The sequence below is a fragment of the Aulonocara stuartgranti genome (assembly GCF_965226115.1).
Source record: "Aulonocara stuartgranti genome assembly, chromosome: 3".
In the NCBI taxonomy this organism is placed as follows: domain Eukaryota; kingdom Metazoa; phylum Chordata; class Actinopteri; order Cichliformes; family Cichlidae; genus Aulonocara; species Aulonocara stuartgranti.
In genome coordinates this window covers 69,420,220-69,443,607 of record NC_138941.1, presented here as the reverse complement: position 1 = coordinate 69,443,607, position 23,388 = coordinate 69,420,220, and the positions used below count along the sequence as shown (strand labels likewise).

Sequence of the window (23,388 nt, the reverse complement as noted above, 5' to 3'; positions counted from 1 at the left end):
TTATAAACTTCCCAACAGGTTTCATGTTGTGACCTGTGGAGGTGAAAAGACACAAAACCTGTTTTACAGCTTTTGAGCTGCAGGCAGGATTGAAACACACCTTAGTTAAAAGTCAAACAGCAACATTTGTCTCCTCCCCTCACGTCACTCAAATGTGACAAACCAGGAAACAGGAAGTTCTTCGTCCTCAGTGCAGAGAGACGCACAGACGATCAGACTGAGCTCAGACCAAACTAGCAGCTTCCTCTGAGTGAGTCCAGCTACAGGAGAGAAAAGTGGAAAACTCCAACACTGCTGCTTCAAGCTGCTGACGCTCCACACACTGAATGTGAGTTTGAGCAAAAACACGACTCAAAGGAAGTTCCAGTGAAGGTGGTAGAGGAGGGAGGGGAGCCAGGACTGACTGTACTTCCTGTCTGCTGTTTTCAGCTTCACTCACAGACTCAATGGCTTCCAGATCAGAGGAGGATCTCTGCTGTCCGGTCTGTCAGGAGGTCTTCAGAGATCCTGTTCTTCTGTCATGTAGCCACAGCTTCTGTAAAGACTGTCTGAAGAGATGGTGGAGAGAGAGACCAACACACGAGTGTCCAGTTTGTAAGAGAAGATCTTCAAAGAATGATCCACCTTTAAATCTGGCTTTAAAGAACCTGTGTGAGTCGTTCTTACAGGAGAGAGATCAGAGAGCTTCAGAGGATCTCTGCAGTCTGCACTCTGAGAAACTCAAACTCTTCTGTCTGGACCATCAGCAGCCAGCGTGTCTCGTCTGCTGTGCCTCAGAAAAACACACCAATCACAGATTCAGACCCATCGATGAAGCTGCACAACAACACAAGAAGGAACTTCAGGAAACTCTGGAGCCCTTAAAGAAGAAGTTAAAGGTTTGTGAAGAAGTTCAAGTGAAGTTTGATCAAACAGCAGAACACATTAAGGTCCAGGCCCGACACACAGAGAGGCAGATTAAGGAGCAGTTTAAGAAGCTTCAGCAGTTTCTAGCAGAGGAAGAGGAGGCCAGGCTGGCTGCACTGAGGGAGGAAGAGGAGCAGAAGAGTGGGATGATAAAGGAGAAGATGGAGGCTCTGAGCAGAGAGATAGCAGCTCTTTCAGACACAGTCAGAGCCACAGAGGAGGAGCTGAGAGCTGAAGACGTCTCATTCCTGCACAACTACAAGGCTGCAGTGGAAAGAGTCCAGCGCTGCCCCCTGCTGGATGATCCACAGCTGCCCTCAGGAGCTCTGATAGACCAGGCCAAACACCTGGGCAACCTGACCTTCAACATCTGGAACAACATGAAGGACATGGTCTCCTACACTCCTCTCATTCTGGACCCAAACACTGCTCATCCAGAACTCATCCTGTCTGAAGATCTGACCAGTGTGAGACGAGGAGATGAACAGCAGCTTCCTGACAATCCAGAGAGGTTTGATTATTACAGCTCTGTCCTGGGCTCTGAGGGCTTTAACTCAGAGACTCACAGCTGGGATGTTGAAGTTGGAGACAGTACATGGTGGGGACTGGGTGTGTTAGCAGAGTCTGTGCAGAGGAAGGGAGTCATACTGTCTGGATTATGGACAATATGGTTTGATGAAGGTGAATACTACACACACTCACCATCAGCTGCCACTGCTCTCTCAGTAGAGAAGAAGCTCCAGAGGATCAGAGTGAATCTGGACTGGAACAGAGGAAAGCTGTCGTTCTCTGATCCTGATACTAACACACACATACACACCTTCACACACACTTTCACTCACAGGATGTTTCCATACATTGACACTGGTGGTAAAGTGAAGGTGTGTCCGTTGAAGGTGTCAGTGTCAGTGCAGCAGATGAGTTGAGGATGATGATGTTTCTAATGTTGTTTCCTGTCAGTGAGTTGAAGCTGTTAAACTGCAGCTGTCCTCCTGCTGCCTCGTTGTTCCAAAGCTCTTTGTTTCTCTTTTAGTTTCACTCTTTCTTTCTGTTTCTGCTGTCCACCTTTTCACATGGAAAATCATTTCACTGTTTCTCACTGAATGACTCCCCAAACTAGATTTGAAATTCTATCAAGTTTCTAATCATTACAAGTGATTCATGTTTCTATTTGATGTGTAAATGGAGATGATTTAGTTTGCTGGGATATGGACTGACATGTGTTGAATGGGAGGAGCAGTTTGTTGTTGTCTTCTTGTCTGTTTATGACAACAATAAATATGTTGTTGAAACAATGATTCATGTTTAACTCCATATATGAAATGTTTCTGATCTTTGAATTCTGTTTGATTAAAGACTTTCTTCATGACACAAATGAGATTTCAGTGTATTAATAGAACTAAATAAGCTCAGAGTTGAAAGGCTGGAGTATTATGTACGTGCTTCACTGTCAGGATCTTCAGGGGGATTCAAAGGGAAACATCAAACTGCTGTAATGAGATAAACTAGTTGGGCTGAACACACTTATCTGTAGTTTGTCTCCATCCAGGATCATCAGAATATAATGAACATGTGTGAAGAGCCACAAAATGCTGCTGCCCTCTCAGCATGATGAGCTCCAGCCTTTGTTAGCAGGACAACAGGAAACATGAGACAACTTTCAGAGACAGTAACCAACTGTGGCCACAAGATGGCAGCAGCTGATCTGAGATCCTTTATTGGACAGAAGGACTCTGCTCTGTGACGTCATCAGAGAGACGGCCTTCACTCTGATAGATCTGACGTCATGTCTGCACTGCGATGATGAAAGCTGATAAACACATTGTTATTGATCCATGAAATCACCTCTGTCCTCTCAAGTGTAGCTGTTTACAGAGCTGAAGAAGTCCTTCATCATCAAAACAGACAAACATGTATTTCCTGTATTAAGTGACGTCATCCTCACTCTGACCTCTTACATACATTCTGTTCAGTTTTCCTGCTGTAAGAAATAAAGTGTGTGAAAATAGAAATGCAGGGAAACATCCATTAATCACAGCTGAGCCGTTTGTTTCTGACTCACATTCAATGAGGCTTCAGGTGTAAATACCTCAGAAGTGTTTGTGAGTTCAGTAGAAGCAGACCCAGTCGACCATCATGGCCTCCACAGCACTACACAATGCAACAGAAAGGCCTTCATCATCTGCTGAACCACCTCTGAACCACGACGCTCTCCCTGCATCTAAAAGCTGTTAGTCAGGATGAGATGCTGCTGTGATCGCTCACAATTTACCTGTGAGACCTTTGTAAATATTGTCTTTGTTTCTGGAGGAAACACCTTTAGTCTGTTTGTATTTGGAGTGCAGATCTGGGCGTCCATCACTTTAACCTGCACACGTTTAGTTATTGAGTGTAGTTGATGTTTGGCAGCATTTTATAAGTGACAGTTCATGAACGGTGAAGGAACAGAGGACGCCTGACCATCCTACCTGTGTCAGTAAGAAGACTTTCATCACAACTTCACAACTTAACACAACTGAAACCTGAATCCAGTGTTGCATAGTTTACTAACAGTGTGTGCTGACACTGAAGTTAGCAGTTTGTTTCCTAAGAGCTGCTGGGACAAACCACAGTGACCGGCTACAGAGTTTAGTTAAGGTGGTTCTAACATGTGACCTGTTGAATTATTTACAGGGATTTATTTTTCATTTAAAGCATCATTTGTGAAGTTTTTATGAAGTTTACTTCTTTTATGTTCTTTGTGTAACGTTTAGATTTTCTTCTCTTGTGTTTTAACTCTTCAGGTTTCCTGTAACAGAGATGTAAACCACCGTTTTCTGATGCTGCTGCACTGGGACATAAACACGGCCACTTTATTAGGCACACCTTGCTGGCTGCAGGTTATAACCCCTGCTGGAAACATCCCACAGATTTGGATCCTTATTGCCATGACAGCACCACACAGCTGCTCCAGATGCTGCAGGATGCTGGTCAGGGCTCTAACAGTGAAACTTTACTGAAAGTAAGAAACCTGAGAGGAAATAAACTTTGACTTTAGTAAGCTGAGCTCTGAAGCTGTGATGGAGCTCAGTCGGTGTGAAGGCGGCTGCTGTGTAACAAGTGTTTGTCTGAGGTGCTGCGACTGATCGTGGTCATGTTTATTTAAAGAAGTCGGTGATGAAGCAGGCTGTGCAGTCCGAGCTCTTCATCAGTTAACAGTCCTCCAGAGCTGCTGCAGGGAGCTGACTGTCCTCCAGGTGGCGCTAAGTGAACAAAGTCCAAAGAAATAAACTTGGACTGTTTTTTGAAGCCTAAATAAAACGTGAATAAACTTTATAGATACATTTGAAACCAGCTACTCTGTGACTTTACACACTCACACAGTAACAGAGCTGATTCCTGATTGGAGCAGCACAGAGTTAGACTTCTTTTCTGGCTGTGGATTGGTTCGTCAGGATTTCCCCCTTTACAGGTTTAAAAACAATCTCTGTTTCTACATTTTTTGACCTCCTTCTTGTGTCTAAAGGTGAAGCAGCACCAGCCTCCTCTGATCCTCATGTTGTAGCTCTGTGTGTCCAGCAGGGGGCAGAACACCTCCAAACTGTGCCAGCAGCTCTCACTGTGAGCTCAGACGTTTGTGGACACTCAGTTTGTTTGAACATAGTAAATAATCAGAGCTTCTCACACTGTTTATGGGGACACCACCTGCTCGAGGGTGTACTGTGTCAGAGAGGTGGTGTATGGTGCTGGGTGTAGTCTCTCTGCTGGTTCACAGTTTTTACTGAGGAGCTGTGTTCATGTCAGGAAGGTTTCGTCTGATCACTGTGGTGCAGTTTGGTTTACTCTGTTTCTGAGTGTTTGTAGGATCAGTCTCTGCAGGTCACCTGATACCTGGCAGTGAAGTGTTTATGAATCAGCTCCGTCAGATTTAATCCAACAGAATAACATGTAAAACACTCCAGGGCTTTTACTCTGAAACTTTCTCCAGAGCTGTCTGGAGTTTTCTTACATTAAAATATCATGGTGGAGGCAGAGTGACAGTGTTGTAGATGCTGCATTTTGAAGCCTCAGTGTTTATATTTTTGTTCACAGCCATGTAGACAGAGAGGCAGAGAGAGACAGTGCTGTCACTGAGCTACATGTGTCAGAGCTCAGATGAGGCACACACATGTGTGTTATCTGTTGTTGCTACACACAGTTAAGATATGGAACATGTGTGTAACCAACTTTCATAGGTTTTAATATCCTGATGTTGACAATTGATGCAAATACAATAAAATAATAACTACACATGTTATGTGTTATTCTTTAATACAGCTCTCCAACACACACACAGCAAATAAATAATCAGTCACTTTGATTTTTTAAAATCAAATTTATCATTATTTTACTAACAGATTTGCAAATCGTTACATAAAAATATTATTAACTGCTTTTAGAAGTAGAAATGATTTATGAGGTTTTAGATATTTAAGATAACTAGATTGCCACCTATTGAATTAATGCACATTTTAAAACATCAGAAGCTGGTGGATAATAGAAGACAACTTAAGGAAGCGTTTCCCTTTTTACATGGTGAAAAGAAGATGACCACTGAAGGTGGAATGGTGAAAATGATTGTCATATATTTTAAAACTAACCCAGAGACGTAAAAACACCTGATCTCCAGTCTCTAGACGCAGTGAGGCTCCATTAGAAGCTGTTCCGAAATGTGAGGCCTGACGCTCCCACGCTGAAAAAATGCGTTCTCCATTCTTAAACAACACAACAGCTACACCATAAACAGGATCTCCAGGTCCACATACGTACCACTCAAAGTGGTAGGCTCCTCTCACTGGTGCAGTGAAAATACCTGTGGGACATTTGTTAAGTGGAAAATCAGATGTTCGAACATCGTGAACATCAGTCTGACATCAACATAGCTGAGAAGTGACATTCAGTCTTATTACCTGTGTGTGGGTTGTAGGCATTTCCAGTGTTTGTGACAAGATGTTTAAAGACAAGCGTAGTGTGTGTGTTAAATGGGCCAATAATTCCACCACCTTCAGCCAGTAAAGAAGCTGAAAAAGCCACCTGTTTGACTAAGAAAGAGAGAAATGTCATAAATTTAAAATTTTTGCTGCGGTGTCCCCCCCTCCCCAAAAGACGAAATGAAAAAAGTTTTAGTGAAAGCATTTGATAGATTTCATTCTTACAGAAGCCAAAACCAACTAAGAACAGCTGCAGTGTGGTAGCTGTCCACAGACAATTTGGAGGAGGAGTGCTGAAATAAATACATTTAAAGAAAAGGTTGTAGATATGTTTTGCCACACAGTGTGTAGCAGTCTTCTTGGTAACTGGATTGCAGCCTTAATACACAAAAAAATACACAGATATTTTAAGATGAAAATAATCAGAGCCATGCTGACTTCATCACATTACCTAGTAGCTGTTGATTAAGATTTTCAATTGCAGTCCTCTGCTTATCCACTTCCTCCAACTTTGCCGCATTGTCTGAAAAAAAAAACAGTTTAAAAAATAACATTCTCTAAAAATGTATAAATACCCTGTGTGTGTGTTAGGAGTTTTAATTATTGTTCTAACTACAGAGTGCTACTGAGGATATCGTCGGGTGGTGGAAGAAATAATTCGAGGACCTCCTTAATCCCACTGACATGTCTTCCATTGAGGGAGATGAGTCTGTGGACAAGGAGGATGGCTCGTCTATCACCGGGGGCGGGGTCACTGAGGCAGTTACACAGCTCCTTGGTGGCAAGGCCCCTGGGGTGCATGAGGTTCGTCCTGAGTTCTTGAAGGGTCTGAATGTTGTTGAGCTGTCTTGGTTGACATGCGTCTAAAATGTTGACCTTCAACAGGTCCTGGCATCCAGCTCCCACTGGAGCAGTATGCAGCCATGGTCCTCAGTGGAAAAGGGTAGAGCGCCCACTCCGTGTCAGGGACGTGTTCCTGCACAAAGTGGAGGAGTTTAACTATCTCAGGATCTTGTTTAAGAGTGAGGAGAGTGGGAGATCAACAGACAGATTGGTGCTGTGGCTGCAGTGATGTGGACACTGTATCGGTCCATCATGGTGAAGAGACAGCTGAGTGAAAAAGTAAAGCTCTTTCCTATCCAACACGTTGCAACACGTTCTCACTCCCAAAGCGTAACATTTTACGCTAGGTGACAAATCGTCAACATATTACGTTTTCGGCTACCCACAACGTTCCTAAATGACGACCTCGGAAAAAAGAGGAAATATGAGAACCGTCTGGACTCCATCTACACGTTTTCACTCTTTTTCTTCAAATCGCTTAGAAACACGTTATTTAACATCATTATAGTCCTGGATGAGGTCAGGAATAAGGTTATGGTCAGGGCTAGGGATAAGGTCAGGTTTAGGGCTGCAACACATGGCTGGAACGTCTATTATGGCGGGACGTCATTCCACTGGAATTCAGCCATAACCCGGCACGGACCATGAGAAAGCACATCCGGCGATTTAGCTGAAAACATCGGAAGATCCGTTTTGTCGGCCATACAAAGGTTCGGCAGTAGTGCACTCTTAGCAGCTGCAGTCTCCAATTCACAATCGCTGCAGCACATGTCCAGCAAAATTGCTGGACATGCTCGTAGGCAAGAAGTGAAGCAGCACATGGTGGGGAGAAGTGAGGAGAACAGACACAATTTTGCACCGGAGGTTTTCGGGAAGCTTTTATTTTGGTATTTCCGTTGATCCGTGAAATAAATTTGCATATTAGCCTAAACATTTAGCATTTAACATTTAGATTTAAATATAATATTTAGATTTAACATTTAACATTTAGATTTAAATGTAATATTTAAATCTAAATTTAATATTCTAGATTTAATATTTAACATTTAGATTTAACATTTAGATTTAAATATAATATTTAGATTTAATATGTAACATTTGATGAAAAGTTACAAATATTGTACTAAATGTTGTAAAAAATTACTCGAAAAAACATGTTTTTGTAAGGTTTTGAGCTAAATGTGAAAAAATGTTGCCGTTAATTTCAGCATGTTTCACTTTACAAACGGCGCCCCATAAGGGGCTGGGAATTATGTTTTCAAACAAACCGTTAATTCCATTAAAAGTTATAGACTACTTTTGATTCTCACTGTATTACGGGACGTGTGCTTTTGTTTCTAAATACGGGACGATTCCGTTTTTTAAGGGACTGTTGGCAACCCTAATCGGACCGATACCGATACGTAATATCGGATCGGTCCATCTCTAGTTTTAATTTTTTCAGAAATCTCTTAGTCAAAACGTGCTATATCATGTTTTGGTGGAAACTAGTGAGCTAACTTCCTGCTAACGTCTAACTCCGTTGACTTTAATAAATTCTGTTTTCATGGATGCCTGGATGTTAAACTTAATTGTTACACCTGGTAAAGCAGCAACACTGATCATTTTATTAAAGATGAAAGAATTTAGACAGTTTTTAACTCTCAGTGATGCAGCAGTGTTCTTTTGACTTTGGGACCTGAAGAAGACAGAGTTTTGGACCCAGATTACTCCACGAGGCTCCTGACTACGGCAGCCGTAATGCTCCGGCAATCCATCAAGCAGTGCAGCTTCGTAGCTTACCAAAGTTGCACTAAAACATTTTTTGACAATTTTCTGCGCACTGTGTACCACATAAAATCGGTTCGAGGTCAGTAAGCACCACCAGAATTCACACAAAAGGCGCACTGTTTTAAGAAAGTTGAGAAAATTAAAGGATTTTAAGTGCAGCCGTGGCTCAGGGTGTTGGGAAGCGCATCTGTAACCGGAAGGTCGCCGGTTCAATCCTCGGGCTCTCTGTCCTGGTTGTTGTGTCCCTGGTTCAAGACACTTTACCCTACTGCCTACTGGTGTTGGCCAGAGGGGCCGATGGCACGATATGGCAGCCTCGCTTCTGTCAGTCTGCCCCAGGGCAGCTGTGGCTACAACTGTAGCTGCCTCCACCAGTGTTAGGTGACGGCTGTGTGCAGACAGGAATAGGACCCAAGGTGCAGACTCCGGAGACAGAACTTAAACCAAAACAGCTTTAATGCTGAATGCAAACATCACATAACTAGAAAAAACTCAAAATAAACTAACACTGGTGGATGGGCAAAACACACAGCAAAATAAACGGTAGATCGCGACACGGACACAGAGAAACACAGGGCTTAAATACACAGAGGGAGCAATCAGGGAATGAGTAACAGGAGGGAAACACAGCTGGGGCAAATCAGAACTGACGAGACCAAAGAAGCGTAAACTGAACACAAAACAAACCAAACAAGGAGCCAGAAACAAAAAAAAGCGCAAACAATGGAGCCCGGAAAGCAACATAACAAAACACAGGAACAAAGTCCAAAACAACAGCACTAAGGCCCAGGCATAGTCCAAAAGCAAACAAACAAAACAGCCCATGAAAGGCGCAGAGGCCCAGGCAACAGTCTCGAAAAAGTTCAGGGGGCCGGCCCGGAGGCTGACGGCACAACAGTCCAAACCCGGGCAGGTCAGGGAGGCGGCCCGGAGGCTGATGGTCCAAGAGCCCAGAAAACAGTTCAGGAGGCCGGGCAGGCAGGAGACACCGGCGGCGACGGAGTAGGTCAGGAGGCCGACCGGGCGGGAGGCACTGGTGGCGGCGTAGTTCAGGGGGCCGTCCATGACGGCAGCGTAGTTCAGAGGGCTGTCCATGACGGCAACGACGTCCAGTCATCGGCCGGACAGGACGTGCAGGACGTACAGGACGAGCAGGCCAGACAGGACGTGCAGGCCGTGCAGGACGAGCAGGCCGGACAAGATGTGCAGGAACAGACAGCATGGAGACCTCAGGAGCAGACGAAGCTGAACACTCGGAGGCTGGACCAGGCGGAGCTGCAGACTTGGAGGTAGGACCAGACGGAGCTGCAGACTCGGAGGCCGGACCAGGCGGTGGAGCCGGTGGTGGCTGAATGGCCTCGCCAGAACCATCAGCAGACACTGGGACGTGCTGGCTGGGTCCTCCCAGACCCCCAGCTGACGAGGCAAGAGGCTGAACGGGCCCCTCGGACCCTCCAGCAGGAACAGGCGGTGGAGTAAATGACTGAGGTGAGAACTGAGCAGGTGACTGAGCTGATAGGTGAGCTAAAGTCTGAGCTATGGAGAGAAGTTTAATATGTATCGACTGTTGTAAAGATGGTAGTAATGGTGGGTAAGGCGGTGGATTAGCAGTAAGCTGAGCTAGTTCCCCTGAGCCTCCAGAACCTGAAGAAAAATGCTGGACGGGCTCACCTGAGCCTCCAGCGAGGTCAGAAACAGGTGCAGGTACCTGCCGAACACCAGCCACTCCCACCCGAGGAGAAGGAACGGGTGCCGGAGCGAACTGGTTCCCGGTCATCCTCCCCCTGGGAGCCGGGACAGGCACCGTCAATGGCTGGGCAGGTGCTGTCCCCACCCGAGGAGCTGGTACAGGTGCAGCGACAGGCAGAGGCTCAGTCGGCCTGGACACCGGAGCAGGGACCAGCTGGACCTCAGCCTCCCTCACCTGAAGCACTGAAACAGGTGCAGGGGAATGCTGGGCCCGAGCTGCCCTGGGATCAGGAACACAATGGTGCGAAGGAGCAGGCTCAGCAAACACAGACTCCTCTAAAATGTTTTTTAGCTTCCTACCACCACCACGTCTAACAGTCTTAATGGTCTCAGTCTTAGCAGTGTTCATATGATTGTTTTTTTCCAGCTCAGAGGAACGAAAGCAATCATCACTCACCACCGGGAGTTGCTCCGCAGAAAAAGAGTGGTGACGGTGTGAGCGTCGCCTCCTCCAGGAAGTGGGGGGTGGCAAACTGGGCTGTAAATCCTCCAACGGACCGGGCTGCGATGAGGAATCAGAGAGTTTGTGAAGCTCAGAACGTGGCAGACCCAAAAACAGAGCGAAGGACTGCAGCGGAGTGAGTCTAACGTCCGGCGTCACATAATCTTTCTTCCTCCGCCGCTTAACCCTCTTGTCGGACTGGTAATCCAGGGGTGAAGGTGGAGGTGTAGTGACTGGAGAGAATGAGCATGTGCTCAACCTGATCGCCCGAGGCATAGGCGCTGGCTCGGCCGTAGCCATGGCAGTTTGGAGGCTGCGGGGCCCTCCCAAAGCCAAACGTGACCCATAGAAAGGTGACTGGATCTCCTGGGCATGCTTAGCCTCTTGCCTCACGCTCTCCTTGAGGAAGGCAGAAACTGCGGGTCGCTGATACCACACGGAGTCTGCTGGGTCCATGTTCTGGTCGCGATCTTCTGTTAGGTGACGGCTGTGTGCAGACAGGAATAGGACCCAAGGTGCAGACTCCGGAGACAGAACTTAAACCAAAACAGCTTTAATGCTGAACGTAGTGATGGCCCGCTTGAAGCTGGCGCTCCGGAGCGTGTGTCGAAAAAAACAACACACTGGTTCAGAAGCACTGTGTCGAGGCTTGCTTCGTTTGGCAAAAGTCACGTGACCAGTGACGTCCGAAGCTTCATTACGCACGTAACTGCTTCGGTACCTGATTCAAACGGATATAAGGAAGTGAATCATCCACAGGATTCGTGGAGTGTGTTGAGGGTGACAGAGAGCGAAGAGGTGATCGTTCCACTGACAGATATGGAGCCAGCGAGGAAGAGAGGACGTTCTGGCGTGTGGGAATATTTTGAGTTGATTTTGTTCAATTCATTTTATCTGCCGAAGTGAAAAACTTGAAATGTCCAAAATCATGTTTTCATAATGTAAATATCATTACAGCATATGACTTTAGGAACACTTCCATGTGAATTAAAGCTGATGAAGACTACAAAAATGTATTTGACACTATACGTACATGACATTGCTACACAGTTTAGAAAATCATTTTGTTTATTGTTTTTAGGTGATAGTCTGCAGGACCCAGGAATACCTGCATATCTACCAACTTGCAGTGCGGTTCCTGCACTCCACAGCCTCTTCTGTTCCATGCAAGTGGATTTTCTCCAGGGCAGGAGGAACTATTTCTAAGAAAAGAAACAGACTCAGCCAGCGCACAGTAACACTAATCCTCTTTTTAACTGTAAATAACAAAAGGGCTACCTTACATAGAGCATGTTTTTACTTTGCAAGTTCTTGATTAGGGGTGGGTTTTGATTATCGCCTTTCTGATTACAATCCATGCTAAATTGAATAAAGTGATATTGATTCATTACAATCCCGTGTCGATTTGTAAATTAACGTTATTATGCCTGAAACGCCAGCATATCAGGTTAAACCTCACAACATGTCGTCAAACACCATGCAGCTAAAACAGTAACTGGGAGCAGGTTTACGGATTCTGCATACAAACGTGAACACAAAGCGCGGACCCAACGTGTCAGAGTCAGATTTTGATGTGTCGGCGGGTCCGCGCTGTGTTTGCCTCTTTTTTTTCGCTGGCTTCTGCAGCTGCAGGTTTCATAACTCTGTTTACATCTCTAATTAAGTCTCACATGTGTCAGCTTTCTTTTAATAGATATGAAATTATGGATATATACTGTTAAATGATCAGACTTGTAATATTTCTGACTGAGGCAAAATTTTCCAGATGTATCGAATCAAAATGATTCTACAAATCGGTAACGATGCAGCAGTACTCAGCTTCCTAAGAATTTTCCCTTTCCAGTTCACAATCAATCCCACCCCTAGTTCAAAAATATGTATAGGACAATTGGCCTAATCTAATATTTTGTATGAACCTGTCCAGCTGTGATTAAATGACAAGTAGATGGAGGCAGGACTCCACAGCAGGGGCATACTCCATAATGTGCTGTGCGTTATCATATGTATATTATATATATTGCTCACTTATTGTATTTACCAACATCAAGGAGTTATGAGCAAAGAAAGGCCACACCATAGTGCATGTTTAAATAGGGAAAGTTTATTGATCAAAATGTATTACGCAAATACGCATTACATTTTTTTCAGCCCCCCAATCGAGTAAACAAAACCAATTACATGTTCAAAGCAACGGAACGGTGGCCCAATATCAGAGAGAACTCCACTCTTGAGTGAGCAGTGATGATTGAGCAGTCCGTTTTATTTTGCAGATTCAAGCTGCTCTTCAAAATTTTCACCACCAGATGTCACCGGAGAGGACTGTGTTGAAAAGCTTCGAGTAATGAACCGTTTTTCAATACAAGCTTCAGTGCTTCGGAAAGCTTCATTTGGCCATCACTAGCTGAACGCAAACATCACATAACTAGAAAAAACTCAAAATAAACTAACACTGGTGGATGGGCAAAACACACAGCAAAATAAACGGTAGATTGCGACACGGACACAGAGAAACACAGGGCTTAAATACACAGAGGGAGCAATCAGGGAATGAGTAACAGGAGGGAAACACAGCTGGGGCAAATCAGAACTGACGAGACCAAAGAAGCGTAAACTGAACACACTGAGATAAGACACAGACCTTCAAAGTAAAACAGGAAACACATAACACAGACTGAACAAAGACACAGACTCACATGCAGACACTACAGAGGGAACAGAGACGTGGGACCAGGGCAGACACAGACACTGACTGGATGTGGGGATACAGCAACTAAGGATACACAGAGACGCGAACTAGACAAGGGGATACAGCTGACAGGGGAGACAGAGCAGCTAGAGAAGACAGAGACATAAACCATAAGACAGAACTCAAAGAAACCAACGACTAGAAAGTATAAATAATATAATAAACTCAAAACCCCTGGGTCAACGACCCAGGCATCCTAACAACCAGTGTGTGAATGAATAGTGTAAAGCGCTTTGGGTGCCTTGAAAAGCGCTATGTAAATCCAATCCATTATTATTACAGCGTGTAAAATATGTTATACAGAAGAAAAGAATACATTGCGATATATATTGTTACCACACATGCTTCAAATTATACCGTGGTATGGACTTTAGGCCATATCGCCCAGCCCTAACTGGGTATGGTCACTGATTTCTATAATCGATTTAATTCTGATTCACAAGGTCCTGATTCGATTAAATTTTGACTCAGACAGTCAGAAATATTATGATTCTGATCACTTATTAGCAATTTGGCATAATAATTTAAATCTCTTCGCTATTAAACAGCAGAAATTAGGCTTTCTTGTCTGAGGCCATTTTTGGAAGAAAAAAACTACATGCGCTGTACATGATTTGTGCGTAATACGCCAATGAATAATGCAGAAAACAGAGATTTGAGATAAAAAGTTGTTCTTGAAGTACACAAAGGGAGCGAGAGAGAGAGGGAGAGCAGTGCAAGAAGTGTGATTTTATCCTGGTGGAAGCAAAACAGCAAAAGTAAGAGGGAATTAATGACGATGTTTATCAAATGTGAAGCGTAGTTTGGATCTTCTTTAGCTGCTGGTTCAGACAATTTTGGTTGGAAAGTGAAAAAACCTGCAGCATCAGAATCTAAAGCAAAAAAAAATGTAAACACAGAGTGCGGACATAACGCATCAGAATTAGTGAGCTGGCGGCTTTCCGCACCGGCAGCACGTACGCGGCCACGCCGACATTTCATTGATGCGTCAGGTCCGCGCTCTGTGTTTAATTCTTTGTGCAGAATTGGTTTACCTGCACTGATTTGCTGTTGGTGACACATGAATGAAGCTGTGGTTGTTGAAATAGTTTCGTGAGCTTTAATCTGAGATTCTGGCGTTTCTGGCAAAATACATTTATACTTAAAAGTCGATTCAGGATTTAATGAATCGATATCGCTTTATTCAAGCTATTCACCTCTCTCTATCCACCTGCACTTTCAAACGTACACACGCGAAGGATCTGGACCACGACCAATCAGAGATATCCTGCCCTGACTATCTCTGATTGGTTTAGACCATGATATGGGCATATTATGTGTCTGTTTTTGACCACACGGAGACTTTCAGAATTACGACGGAGACTTTTTTTTTCTTTTTTATTCGAATGGCTTGTTGCACCGGTGCGACCTAGAATTTTTTTTAGTCAAACCATTTAGAAATTAGGTCAGATATGCAACCAAATTGGTCGCACTCTAGAGCCCTGTTTATAAATGGCAACAGCCACCAGTTCAGTGCTGAAGTGTGGAGGAGTGTTACGTCCATCTTATGGTTCTTATGGGATTTTAAGAAAAGGAGGAATTTGGTTCTTTCAAATTCAGTATGTGCAATGTTGTGTAAAAGTCTTGAGCCTTATATTTTGCTTGCACAGAGCCAGACTTTTTAGTAATTTTTAATGCACTCTTGAGCAATACATCTTTCAACTTTTTCTCTGGACATTGGCTGTTTTTTCCACTCATTTTCTGTCCAGTCCTTGCACCTGACCACTTTCAGAGAAACATTTTCCTTCTCTTTATTTTTGTTTGTGTTTTATGGGTTTTTTTTTCTATTCCCTTAATTGTAGGCAGAGCTGACCTGTTTCACCTCTATTTTCCACCAAAGGTCAATGCCTGTGGGCCATCCATAGTTTTGATGTGACATCAAAGCTACGTCCACCTGGAGAGCGATAACAGTACGGTCCTTTGTGGTCAAGTTTAACTTGGCTAAAATACCAAATAGTTGCTGTGCACTAATCGACATTTGTTTACAGCTGCCAAATGAGCTATAAAGACACATCTCCTGGATGCACTGGTACGCATCTTCAGTGATGTATCCTGAGGTCATCAGGTGTTTCGGGTCTCACAACATCATACACCCTCACCCAGGCGACCCAGCCCCGACTTGTGTACCAGTAGCTACCCACGGATCAGCCCTCTTTATCCACAGCCACCTTGCGGCTTTCTCTGCTCTTCGCTCACAGCCTGGATGGCCCTCTTCTTGACTGCCACACCCAGCCGGCCTAAGACTTTGCAGGGTGATCGTCCTGCAAAGCCCCTACAACCCACTTCTATGGGCTCATAGAAAGTCTTCCAGCCCCTTCCCCTGCACTAGTTCCTGGTACTTTAAACGTTTCCTTTAATTGGCCTCCTCAATCCGCTCTTCCCAGGGCACTGTGAGTTCCAGCATGATCAGCTGTTTTGAGGCCTCAGAAATAATTATCATGTCTGGCCGGAGGGATGTTTTTGGAATGTTCTGAGGGAACTTTAGTTGTTTACCCAGGTCAGCCTGTAGCTGCCAATCAGAGGCTGTGTTGAGGAGGCCGGTTGTTAAATGTGGGCGCACCTGGGGTTTCTCTCCAGCCTTAATGAAAGGGATTGCCTTCTTCGGAGCACGATGGTGCTTGCTGGTGCCGATTGCTGAGGCAATCTTTTCAGCAACTACTCTGAGCACCTGGTCATCCCACCCACGATACCGACCATCAGCCAGGGCCTTTGGGCAGCTGCTAAGGAGGTGTTCTAGGGTCCCTCTTCCAGAGCACAGGGGACAGGCAGGTGTCTCGCTCTTCCCCCACAAATGGAGGTTTGCTGGGCTTGGCAGAGTGTCGTATACTGCCTGCACTAGGAATCGGATCCGGTGGAAGTCTGCCTGCATGATATTTGCCCAGGTGACCTTGCGCTGCAATGTGCTCTCCCACCTTGTCCATGCTCCCTGCCGCTTAAGGCCTACAGCCCTACTTACTCGCTCCTCCTCCATACCTGCTCGGACCTCTTCCTGGAGTAGCTGGTGTCTCTCCTTTCCCTGTGCCCTGCTGACCTGGGCCTTTGGGAAATACCCAAAGCCTGCTCCCCCTGTTGCTAAGACCCCCACCAGTGTTTTCTGCCTTAGGCGTGACTCTGCCACCTCAACTGCCTTCTCAGCCCTCCACTTTCTTCTTGTCCTTACCTCAGTACCTGCTGATGCCACCTTGCAGTCTTTAGGCTCTCTTTACTGTAGGGCTTCTCGTGTGCGAGCCACCTTGGACTCTTCTGTGAGACCACTGAGGGGTAACTGCAAGCTGTTGCTTGCCCCATACAAGGCAGCAGTGGTGAGGCTGCGGGGAAGTCCCAGCCATTTACAAAGAAATCCACTGATCTTTCAAGGGATTCCACAGTAGTTATTGGAACTGTATAGACAAGCAGAGGCCACAGGAATCGGGACAGGATGGAATGCTTGTAGATCTAGGCTTAGAGTATGGTACGAACATTTGAACACAGCTCTCTGCACCCTGCATTATGAATCTAATCACACCAATCCCTACTTTTCCACATTAACCCAGTCTTTCAGTGGCACCTCATTTAAACTGTGTGAATAATTTACTCAACATTGCAAAAATACTTGATCAGCTTTACTGTTATGACATTAATTTAACAAAATAATACTACCAGAACTTTTCTGGTCTCATACTGAAAACGCTGAAGTCAACAAAATGTAAGACTTAGATGTGATAGACCATTAAACAGTCTGTAGCACTTACCTTAGCTTTAATGATGAGCAATCTTTTGTTCTTCATCTCTTGCGCGGTCATATAATTTACCCATCCAGATTGGAAATAAATGTAACTGTCTGTAATTTACAAGCTATCATACTGGCAGCAGTGTAATGTAAACAAGATCTCCACAAGATCATCACTGTCACTACGTAGGAGTGCCACCTGCTCCAGGGAAGTTATCAAATGGTGATAAATATAATATAATAACAGAATATAATGGATTACATTTATATAGCGCTTTTCTAGACACTCAAAGCACTTTACAATTCCACTATTCATTCACTCTCACATTCTGGTGGAGGCAAACCACAGTTGTAGCCACAGCTGCCCTGGGGCAGACTGACAGAAGCGAGGCTGCCATATCTCACCCCAACCGGTCGCAGCAGATGGCCCTGCCCCTCCCTGAGCCAGGTTCTGCCAGAGGTTTCTTCCTGTTAAAAGGGAGTTTTTCCTTCCCTGTAGCGGCAACCTTCGGTCCTTCTTTGCCGCTTCTGCAGAACGTAAAGTTTCTGACTTGTGCTCTTGTTCAGTCGCTTGGATGCCTTCCGGTAGCAAAAAACGAGGCGAAGGAAAAAAGGGGCAAAACATTTATTTTCCAAACAAATCGAAAGGTACAAAACAAATGCCTCTGGTGGGAGCTCCGTTTATATTCCCTTTATGTTACAACCAAAAAATAACATTAAAACGGCGACGGTCAGAACGGCGACGGTCAGAAAACTGTTGCTCCACGTCCTGCTTGCTTACCTAACCTTTTTTACCCACACCCCTCCGCATGCGGGCCAAATACACACCCCTTTACGACATCTACCAACACTTTACAACAACAACAGACTAATAAAGCAGGATTAATTTATGGAGCACAGCATATTACATTATAACATAAAATGATCAAGATTATAATAGAAACTTAAAGATCATGACAAATACTTAAATATGGCATGATGTAACTGAGTGAAATATTGGCCTGGACTTGGCTCCAACATCCTGGCCCCTAATTGTTCTTGTGAGCCACAAAACAATTACTCTTATACATACATCTATCTATTGTTCAGAACAACAAATCAAACCTTTCAGATAACGAACAGACAAATATACAAAGTACTTTAACTGCTCATATGGCACATTAATGTCCTTATTCCAACAGAAACTTCATTTTGTCTTGTTACAGCAGGAACTCTTCTTAAGCTGGAACATGTCTTCGCGGATGCGTGTATGTGTGTATGTTGGGAGATTAGGGAATGGAGTCAGAGGTTCAAGCACATGACTCGCCGTAGGAGACCAGCCTTTACCGCTGTCTCTTGAGTAATATGTAGAAGGGGCGCTACATATCACACTCTAGCAGCACACAAAGCTTCGCCACAGGTCGTAGGAGAATGTTTTTGCTGGTTTTCACCTTGGCTTGACGAACCCGACCCTTGGCATCCTCAAACGTCTGAATCACTCGACCCATTAGCCATGAATTTCTTGGAGCGGAATCATCCACGACGAGAACAATATCACCTTGACTGATATTTCTTTGTGGCTGGGCCCACTTTTGTCGCCTTTGCAAGTCTGGCAGATACTCCTTGATCCACCGTGTCCAAAACAAATCCACCAAGTACTGGACTTGCCGCCATCTACGCCTCGAGTATAAGTCGCTCCTGCTGAATACTTCAGGAGGTAGTGGAGTTTTGGCTTTCTTCAAAAGCAAATGGTTTGGCGTCAAGGCCTCCAGGTCGTTCGGATCGGTAGAGACTCTTGAGATAGGGCGGCTATTGATAATCGCCTGTACCTCACACAGCAGTGTGTGCAGACCCTCCTCATCAAGGATCTGCTGCTCCGCAACGGAGCTGAGCACTTTGCGTATGGACCGTATCTGCCGCTCCCAAACTCCTCCAAAATGCGAGGCAGCAGGGGGGTTGAATATCCATGTGATGCCTTTAACCAACAAGGCTTCTTGAATCTTTGCATTATCCAAAGCACGCACTGCTTCCCGCAGCTCCCTCTCTGCACTTACAAAGTTTGTTCCATTGTCAGAACGCATCAACTGAACCTGTCCCCTCCTAGCAATGAACCTCCGCAATGCATGAATACAAGAGTCCGTGTCCAACGAATTTGCCAGCTCAATATGCACAGCCCTCACTGTCAAGCAGGTAAAAACAACGCCATACCTTTTGATCATGGACCTACCCCTTTTGATTTCGAAGGGACCAAAGTAGTCCACACCGACACTTGTGAACGGTGGCTCATCGGGCGTGAGCCTTTCAGTAGGAAGATCTGCCATGATCTGACTTGCCGCTTTCCCATTATGCCGTCTGCAGGCGACGCACCGGGACAAAATCTTCCGGACAGCAGCATGAGATCTTAGTATCCAGTACTTCTGCCGTACCTTTGATAGGACATGATTCCTGCCACAATGCCCAAGATCCTCGTGAGTAGATCTGAGAATGAGAGTGGCTATATGCTGATCCTTAGCCAAGATTGCAGGGTGTTTTAACTCCTCTTGCATGCTAGATCTGCTCAATCTGCCACCCACTCTCAGAATGCCATCCTGTACAACTGGCGACAACTGGCAAAGAGGGCTATCCTTTGACACTGTCTTTCCTTGTTGCAGCTTGGCAATCTCTTTGCCAAACCGCTGCCTTTGACTGAAGCGCACTATCTCCACTTCCGCCTCGGCCATGTCACTCACAGAAAGTGGCAAGATGGGAAGGTTAGCCTTGAAGTGTGTCATTTGCTTCTCCTGCTCCAACCTTCCATCATAGAGATTCACTTTTAAATCCTTCCTCTTTCGAGCAAGAAGCTTCAGCACACCTTTTAATCTCAGGACCCATGCAACGGCTCTTTTAACCCGACGCCAGCTTGAGTAATGATGAATGAGCTGAGAGGTGGCGTCTGCAGCTTCTTCAACCACAAGAGCATATACTGATGCTTCTTTGACTTCTGGGTCATTACAGATTGGCTGGCATACACTGTCGGGCATTTCTGGCCACTCCATTTCTGGTTTCAAAATGAAATCTGGACCCGTGATCCATGTCTTTGCCTTGAGAAAGGCACCAACACTGAGCCCTCTGGAAGCAAAGTCTGCAGGATTGGCCGAGGTGTTCACATATCTCCACTGAGAGACAGCTGATCTATCCTTGATGGCAGCAACTCGATTGGCAACAAACGTACGAAACCTCGCTGTTTCATTCTTGAGGTACTTAATCACCGAAGTGCTGTCCGTCCAAAAGACAGACTCCTCCAACTCCAACTCCAGTTCGGCTCTTACCATCCTATCCATCTTTGCTGCCACCGCTGCAGCAGTAAGCTCGAGTCGTGGTATGGTAACTGGCTTCAATGGTGTAACCCTGGCTTTACCAATAATGAAAGCACTATGTGGCTGGTTCAGATTGTTTTTTGAAACCAGATATGTGGCTATGCCATACTCCCTTTCACTAGCATCGGCAAAGTGATGAAGTCGAGCTGAAGAGATCTTGCCAAGGTTGACTGGTCTCACACATCTGTCTACCTCAAACCTAGCTAAGTGGTGTAAACTGCCGACCCACTGTTGCCACTGCAGAGACAGAGCTTCTGGCATGAAATCATCCCATGCATGCTTTGTTCTGCTTAGCTCTTGCAGGATGTGCTTCACTGGCAAGATCAGAGGGGATAAAATCCCAAGTGGGTCATATATAGTGCTTACCATCGAAAGCAGTCCTCTCCTTGTGAGTGGTTTGCTCTCAACCAGAACTCTGAATTTCAGCGTGTCAGACTCCACGCACCACTGAACCCCTAAAGCTCTTTCAATAGGGAGGCAGTCCCTTTCAAGATCAAGCTCCTTGACTTCTTTAGCCCTGTCATCCTCAGGTATAGACGCAAGCACCGCTCTGCTGTTGGAAATCCACTTAATGAGCTTGAAACCTCCTGCAGCGCACAAAGCCCTGAGGTCCCGAATCAGTGAGATTGCCTGCTCTTCAGTGCTGACAGACTTCAGGCAATCATCCACATAAAAGTTCCTTAGAACAGTGTTCGTTGCAACATGGTTGAACCTCGCCTGATTGTCCTCAGCACACCTTTGCAGCGCGTAGCATGCACAGCTTGGTGAAGAAGTTGCACCGAACAAGTGAACTACCATCCTGTATTCCTTGAGGCCTTTACCAAGATCTCCCTGTGGCCAACACAAGAATCTCAACAGATCAGCATCTTCATCGGGAACCCTGACTTGATGAAACATGCCTTCAATATCAGACATGAAGGCAACTGGTTCCTGCCTGAACCTCATCAAAACACCTATGAGGGAATTGGTTAAGTCTGGCCCCTGCAACAGCTGTGAGTTCAGTGACATGCCTTGATACGTGGATGCACAGTCAAATACCACTCTCAACTTGTGCTTGGTTGGGTGGTAGACCCCATGATGCGGGAGATACCATATTCTGCTAGCACTTTTACAAGTTTCTGCCACAGGAACTTCTTCGGCATAGCCCCTTTCCAGTGTCTCTGTCATAAACTTTGTGTACTCTTGATGAAACTCACTGTCTCTTAACAGCCTCCGTTTCAGGCCTTCTGCTCTTTGTACCGCCACAACACGGTTGTTTGGAAATGCAGCCCCCTTGTTCTTTAAAGGAAGGCCAATGGTGTAGTGACCATGAACCTGCTTCACTGACAGTGACACAGACTCCATAAATTGTCTGTCTCTGGCTGACATTTCCATTTTCTCAGATAACTCATTGTTCAGGGAAGTCGTTGTGGAGCAGGGAAATTATTTTACTGCTATTGTTAAATAATTGTCATCATTACCATTGCATTAATAAATATAATCTGTAGTTTATATTGCATTCAGAGGTTTAAACAGTGTGTGTCTTTCAGAAAGACTAAGTGGCAGGCTGACAGGAAGTTGCAGAGAGTTTGCAGAAGTGAAAGCAGAAAGTTATTCTGAGGAGCAGGCTAGACGAGGCTATTTTAATTGCTAGGTTATTTAAAAGATTCTGTTATACTTTTATATTCTTTTATTAAGCTTTAGTAGAGGTTCTTGATTAAAACATTTATTTAGTAGATGATATATCCATAGTTTCAGTTCGATTATTACATATACAAGAGTGGTTTCTGTCTCTCTGTTTGGTTAGAGGTCAGGAGCTAGTCGCGAGGTGAAACAGGGTGCAATTGTGGTTAGCACACAGACACAGACACACACACACTCAGTTAGAGAGAATCATTTATGGGGGAAAGTTTAATTATGTTTTGCTGGGGTTGCAAAGAGCAGTTTGTCGCAGAACTGCTGCTGAGGTGTCAAGATGACAAGCGAGCATCCGGCAGTGACAGGATGCACCTGTTATGAAGATGGAAGACGATGTTCTTTTTAAATTGTGTTAAAAGTCATTGTGGTTTTGATTTGACGTATGTATATATCCTGTCTGTGACGCATGAAGGGGGCGTCAGTAAATCAAACCCTGATGCTATAAAATTTGTGTATGCTTAGATTAAGTCGGAGATCACTTGCTGTCTGCGTACAGAGTGTTCTTCCCACACGTGTGTAGTCATTAAAATCATTGTTTGACCAAGATCTTCTGGACCATGGTGGTTTGTACTCTCCTTCCTCAATTTTTGAACCTTAACATCGTACTTCATTTGCTGCTGCGAGAGCTCCTCTAGCTTTGTCACCGATATCCTGTTCACCATCACCGGTGGCCACTCAACAGCTCCTTGAGCAATACCCTCTTCTCTTAGCAGAGGTCCATTAATCGTCCAGCCTAGTGCAGTTTTTACAGCATATGGGCCGTTGCCCTCACTGTTGATAACCTTCCAGGGCTCAAGCGCCTTTGGTACATTCGTGCCTATTAACATACCAATTTTTCCATCAATCTGCTTGAGCTGAACCTCCTTCAAATAAGGCCATCTGTCCACATCGCTTTGTTGTGGAATGTTCGCCTTTGTTACTGGAATCTCTGCCTGTGTGAAAACCTGGGGAATCTTCAAAAAGTTGTCCTCATCCAAACCACTGACCTCGAGACCCTTAACGACATGAGTACTGATTGTCGCTTCGTTTCCCATAGTGCGGAGCAGAATGTTGGACTTTTTTCCTGTGACCTGTAAATCCTTCATCAGCTCATCTGTACAAAAGGTTCCAGTGCTTCCTGGGTCTAAGAACGCGTATGATTCAACTGTTGTGTTGCTCCTTGAACATCTGACCTTCACAGGCACAATTGAGAGTGCACAGACTGCTTCGCCAGCCCCGGTACA

The 23,388-nt window shown here is 45.1% G+C and overlaps 3 protein-coding genes across 4 annotated transcripts in view; 2 read left to right on the top strand and 1 right to left on the bottom strand.

The window, feature by feature from the left end:
• Nucleotides 1–23,388, top strand: part of LOC309693680 (junctional adhesion molecule-like) — a 93,263-nt gene that overhangs the window by 32,462 nt on the left and 37,413 nt on the right. The gene's annotated exons all lie outside the window — the stretch shown is intronic.
• LOC309693309 (hemicentin-2-like) overlaps nucleotides 1–23,388 on the bottom strand; it is a 1,543,010-nt gene that overhangs the window by 1,493,881 nt on the left and 25,741 nt on the right. The window lies entirely within an intron of this gene.
• LOC309696197 (nuclear factor 7, ovary-like) lies at nucleotides 399–2,264 on the top strand. The gene has a single exon (XM_082517357.1). The coding sequence runs from the start codon at nucleotides 447–449 to the stop codon at nucleotides 1,830–1,832; it is 1,386 nt and encodes a 461-aa protein (XP_082373483.1). The 5' UTR covers nucleotides 399–446; the 3' UTR covers nucleotides 1,833–2,264.

What these genes read in the sequence shown, in the direction of transcription:
- LOC309696197 (XM_082517357.1), top strand. Translation starts at nt 447, where the DNA reads ATGGCTTCCAGATCAGAGGAGGATCTCTGCTGTCCGGTCTGTCAGGAG.